We start from the raw sequence: 6268 nt of genomic DNA on the forward strand, positions 1-6268 counted from the left end.
ACAAAGATCTTCATCAACTCACCAACGGACAAGACCCAAAAAGAATTGGTTACAGTGGTGCTTTTTGATCTTCTTTCCGGTGTTCTAAAACAAGAAATTAATCGGCAATTAATCGTTGGCGGGGCCTATCCGATTAAGTCCGCCTATCGATTAATCGCCGATTACTATTTAATATGCACCGATTAATCCGATTAATCGCTCGAAGGTGGCCGACCGCCCGACTAGTGCCTAGCGACTTTTAGAACATTGCTTCTTTCTGATATGCAATATGCCGAATAGGTCCAAGAATCAGTTTTAACTTTGATCTTCTTCTTCTCTCATTTCCTTGGATTTTTCTTCATTTTTGTACTAAACCGTACATAATGCAGGTACCTCCGGTACTCGTGAAGAAGGCCAGAAGTTGCCAGAACTTTCTGAAACTCACAGCTACCTACGAAACTCACCAAAAAAATTGATCGAAACAACATGAGACCTCCAAAATACCGGTTTCTCTCCAAAACCATAGCTACGATACGCTATTCACAACCTTGATCGCAACATCAAGAGATATGTTTTCAACATAAGAGCAACATCAAGAGATGTGTTTTCAACATAAGACATTGATACAAATTGAATATCAACAATCAATCACACTTGTTTCTTTGATGCATTAAGAATGCGTCCTTTTCCAATGTTTTCTCTCATAAACACGTGTTGACTCTTCTTGAAAGTCTAGTTCTTTGAAGCAACGTCGTTGACAATGCAATATAAGCATACAACAATGTGTTACCGTCACAAGATGGTTTCCAGTACTTTTTTGCCTCTTAATGTTGAAGTGTTTGCGTGGTCCTTGGCTCATAAATGTACTTTATGGCCTTAATGGCGTGTCATGTATAGGAGGCCTGACGAAACTGATGACCATTATTCTTACATTGTGGTCAAGTCTGTCTCTGCAGTAGAGGTCGATTCATCTCATGGATGCGCATGGGCTGATTCCATAATCTGGTGTTGACATCAATCAGACGTTTCGGGTCAAGTGACACAATGAAGGTTTGTTGGGGTTGATTGTGTTGTATTGTAGGTTATATGGTTGAAAAGGAATGCTAAATTTTTTCAATACAAATTTCAAGACTTTCGCATTATATGAGATAAGATATCTCATTTGGCTTCTTTTTGGGTTTTAGTGGCTCTTCTTTTGAGGGGAACCCTACATCTTCCATTTCTAGGGAATAATGGTAACTTTTTTTTCCGGAGATGTTTTTGTACCTTTCTTTTAATTCGGGTGGATTTCTAGTCCCCTTGTCATTCTTATAGTATTTCTTATTTTCCTGTTTTCTTATTCTTTGCACTTGCTGCCAATCCACATAAAAACTTACTGAAAACTAAATATACCCTAATATATGAATACAGTACAAATATAATAAATGGAGTAATTCCCTACAACTGGCTGTCCTAGGCATTTCCTAATATCACCTATTATGAACACATACTTAAGTTAAGTGGATGTCCAATAGTCCATCCCTATGATTGACGAAATGAATAAGAAAACAACATGACATTAGTTTATAAGATTCCAAGTACACACCATAACACAAGGAATCTCACGATATGACACAAGGACCTCCTATGCATTACCGGCTCGACTCAAAGTGACCAATTGAAAAACAAAATCCCTTCCTATTAAAATGGCCAAGAAGCGTGGACACACCTGCAACATTTTGAAAGCATGCAACCGAATTTCTGAAGACCAGTCCTTTTTGACTAAAATAAACGATGTGTTTGCCAAGACACGTACATCCCCAGCTTTAATCTGCAATGTAATGAAAATATAACAAATAAAGAAAAAGGTGAGGTGTGGATCATCAACATATTTAGGCATCTTCCTCAATTCAAGCTCGAAAAGTTGCAAAAGTACGGGCAGATAGAACGCAGTAATAAATTAATGAGAATGTGAGACGTGAGTATCCAACAAATATTGCTCCAACTAAAGAGACTGAAAATGCTACTCCAAGTATATTTCCAAACAAGGCCACCAATCACATCAAACTAGTATTCCACTGACTTGGAAGACACCATGAGAACTAATCATAAAATGTAATGGGCAAAGAGAAGTGAAAGAAAATTTCTGAAAACCTCCAAGGGGTCCCAAAGTGTAATTTACAAACAAACGCTTATCCCAATAAAGTAAAAGACGATTAGGGAAGCACTCTATGATATTCATTAACCAGAAATATATTTATCAGAAATAGAAGCCATCATACAAATAGAAGTTATCAATACCAAGTAAGCACATAAAGTGGACTGAATCCCATCAAACCACAGTACCATAACCTTCGAGTTGACCAATGTTTCAACATGCAATGATGGAACCATTAGAAACTACCCTCTCTAAAAGACAAGCAGTTCCCTCTACTTTTTTTGGATGAGCAACAAGTTCCACTGCTGAAGCCTGAAGTACAACCGGATGCCAATATTGGTCACTGCTAGCTATAGTCTATATGTACATTGGAATGCTTGATTACCAGTACCAAGATGAATAAAAACAGCCCTCCAACCCCACCCGCTCTCTACAAAGCATGGACAATTCACAGAGAGCATCACATGCATGTCGGATTGTCGGGCACTCCTCAACACTTTACCGAATCCAAAGTGTCCTACCATTCTTTTAAACAATTGAACATTCTTCAATGATTGAGAAACACAGTGAGTTAAAAACACAAACACAATTCAAGTTGAAAACAAATAACTCTGGATACAACGATAAAACAAAAAACTAGGTTGATATAAACCCATGAATCAAAGCACTCCTTTATGTATTTTATCTTAGAAATGGTGGAGCACAAAACTTCCAATGTGTTGATGAATAGAACTTTCTAAAAAAGAGATTTAAAAGTTTTCACATGCTTTACCTTTTGATTTTCAAACAACAAACTGCAGGTGTTTATATGAACCACATTGTGAGAGCTCGCGCATTTATGACCGGATAACATTATGCTTGCTCCATCGAGTTTAGCACACACATATGAGGGCCCTTACTTCAACGATTCTAGGAGTGAGTCAAGTGTGCATACACACCGGAGTTGCATCGCCCAACCGACTTAAACACATTAAAAGTGCACTAATCTAATCACCCTCTTCTTTTGTGACACCAAAAAGACATACCCTTTCATTAGACTTGTATGTGAATAAGGGGTAAATAGTACTAGAGTGCAAGATGAGTAATCTTGAAGTTGGAGCATGATTTGAACTCACTTTATGCAAAAAGCTGCTTATATACATCTTTATTTAAGCCAACAAAAATGTAATATTGCCAATGATTTTTAGAACGAATGCATTTATGAGTTTGACACTGCTGCAGTGCTGTTTGTAATGGCTAAACTTACCAATGCCTTAAACCATATCAAATTCGGAAGGCATCTCACTTCAAGGACATAGAGCAAAGGCCATAACATCCGAAGTTCGACGAAGTCAAAAAACTATTTTCAAATAAGAGAGAAATAACCACAAAAACTGTTACACCCATTATCACTTAATGTCATTAGGTTTAGAAACTACAAGAAACCCCAACAATTTTTTACTGCAAGTGATTACTCCTAAAAAAATTGACGATGCAGGTCTCGAAAAATTTTGGCAGTCAATTAGGTCACTATGATATAGTTGTCTAGAATTGGGGAAAATGTATCCATTTGAAGACAGTCACCCCCTAATAAGTTTTTTTTTTTTTTTTTGCTAATGAAGATTGTCCCGATGAAACAGACTAATCTCTCCACCTCTCTCACAGCCATTTCCACGCATTTGGTGAGGTGAGGTGGCTCCAAGGACAATTTGTTGTTGAGGGGAATCGACCTGCGACCTCGGAGTGGTAAGCCATGCTGAGGCAAGTCGATTAACCACTGCAACAACCCCCTTGGGTTAATAATAAGTTACTCATTGTGATTATGATGGTACCTTTACTTGCCGGTTCCGAGAATAAACACAATAAAAATGTCTAGTTGCAAAACAGAAATCCCACAACATCCATCTGTAAGCCCTAAAAGCAACGAAATTCGTAAATGAGTGTAGAAATACATATGTGCAGTGACATGCGTATAAGCGAGTAGGGAGAGAAGTTATACAGATTCTAAGTAAGAGACGGCGGAGTTCCTGGCATCGGAAGAGGAGCTCCAGTCTAGGGCAGCAACTATGGCTCTAGCCACATTGTTTGCTACGGCACCGTCGTCCATCGCCGTCAGGCAGGAGGGTTATCGATGTTTTGGCGATTCACAGGGTAGGATAGAGCAATGGAGAGAGTAGTAATAGCAGCAGCATCAGCACAGAGCTAGAGACCAGAGAGGTTAAAAGCAAAATTGTTGGTGGTCTTTGAACGTGTATTTTCGGGAACTCGGGGCCCTTCTGGGAAAATTCTATTTGGAACCCGCTTTTTCAACGATAAAAGCATCAAGGTTTTTTTTTTTTTTTAATCATTAACAAATGTCCAACGGAAGAGATTATTCAGTGCTCTTGAGACACCTCCCCACCACACATTATTGTTATTGGGTCCTCACATTTGTCCCGAATTCTACAGAAATATGTGATTGAGAAGAGATCTGCGGCACCACGTAACCGTGCCCCAAGGGGCATCGAATAATTTTATGTCCAAAGGGTACAAACACCCAAAATCCAAAAACCCTCCATTGGGAAAAACGATCAAAACTTTCGGGCAATCCATACCCATAGAAGGTAGACAAAGTTCCACATAGGAAATGAAAATCTTCATAACCAAAGAGGAACAATAACAACCAACGAACATAAAAACTCCGGTCACCGAAGATGTCGCCCGAGGAAACACCAAACCCCCTTAAAACTACACAAGCTCCACAATCTAACACTCTTGAGACTTAAATCAGAGCCGAGGGAGGTGGAACAAACCCTGCAACACTATCACTAATGGAGGTTCGATGATGGAGGCAGTAGAGGGCTTCGAAGAGCCAAAATCATGAGCTGGTGAGGAGGCCAGCAAGAAGAGTCCCAACCAAATTGGCAATAGAGGAGGTGGAAGGAGGAGAAGTGAGTTTCGGACCCCGCCTCCCCTTCCCCGGGTTAAACGAGAAGAAGAAGAGCTTTTTTTTTTAGAGACAAGGAGCGTGCTTTTCCCACCCCTCCCTCATAACTATACTCAAAAGTTCTGATTTTCACACTCTCCTCTTTTACAACTACATTTATTTTTTTGTCTTCTTGTAATATGAATTTATAATGTTGTATTTCAAATGTGAAAGAGTACTCAAATAATAGGCTAAATTCTGTAAATTCAAATCACTTAAGAACAAAAAGTGTTGTTATAAAAAAAAAGTGTGAAAATCAATTACCTATAATTACCATTAATTTCCAAACTACTCTCCCTCTCTCTCTCGAAAAACAAGCGATAAACAAGGCGACTTCATTTAGGGTTGTTTGGGGGGAGGCGTTGCCTCCTCCCCCTTCATCTTTGTCCAGCAAATAACTCCCCTTTTTACTCCCAGATCAATTTCCCCCATATGGTTGCCACTCCATGGCATGTTCGTGATCTATTCCTCGGGTCTCCTCTTGCTCCGACGCTATCATCGGCATTGTCTCTAGCTCACTTGGCGTCCGATCAAGCTCCCAATGTACTGCCTCAGATCTGTGCTCTGGTCTTTAGACCTCTGTTAGCCTTTGCTTATCACTGGCGTTTTCTATCCTAGGGCGATAGTGCAGGTTTGCGACTCTCGTGGCTTTTCGATTGTTGGGGACTGATTTTGACTGCTAGATGGTTGAGCTGTTTATGGTAGATAGTTTGAGGGTATTATTAAGTTTAACTATGTACTAGTCATAGCAACTAGTTGTCGTGGTTGCTTATTTGTTTTCTGTTGCTCTGGTGGATCTGCGCCTAATATGAACTGCGCTTAATCTTGTAATATTTTCTGGTTGTGAATATATGTTTGTGTTCCTCAAAAAAAAAAAAAAAAACTACCGTCTCCTTTCTCAGTGTTCACCCATCTTTAACCTCCAAACTTTACCCTTTAGTCCAACCTCACCACAACCCCCTCCACCGCGGTTCTGAAGTCTGCTTCCACCCCGAATTGAAAGTTTAAGGATACAAATCACACACACCTCCTCCACATGGTTGATAGCCTTAACTTCCTTCTCTCCTTTTAGTTCCATCTTTTCTAACTTCCGCGCTAACTCTTCCAAACAAGTGTCATACTCTGTATGCTCAGCTATAGAAAACTTGCCGGAGCCACTCGGGCCTTGGTTCCTCATTGCCTGCTCACCCGGATCTGTATATTGCCAA

The 6268-nt window shown here is 39.8% G+C and overlaps 1 protein-coding gene across 2 annotated transcripts in view; it reads right to left on the reverse strand.

The window, feature by feature from the left end:
* Positions 1-4368, reverse strand: part of LOC131304782 (protein HASTY 1) — a 29259-nt gene extending 24891 nt beyond the window's left edge. For both annotated transcript variants that reach the window (XR_009192473.1, XM_058332162.1), the window contains exons 1-2: positions 4095-4368; positions 1688-1789 (exon numbers count right to left, since the gene is read on the reverse strand). Coding sequence is in view for 1 of the 2 variants with exons in the window: in XM_058332162.1 (XP_058188145.1) it covers positions 1688-1789; positions 4095-4202 (210 nt within the window). In the remaining variant the exon portion in view is untranslated. The remainder of the gene's footprint in view (positions 1-1687; positions 1790-4094) is intronic.
* Positions 4369-6268: the final 1900 nt, after the last annotated feature.

The sequence above is a fragment of the Rhododendron vialii genome, chromosome 10a, assembly GCF_030253575.1.
Source record: "Rhododendron vialii isolate Sample 1 chromosome 10a, ASM3025357v1".
NCBI lineage: Eukaryota > Viridiplantae > Streptophyta > Magnoliopsida > Ericales > Ericaceae > Rhododendron > Rhododendron vialii.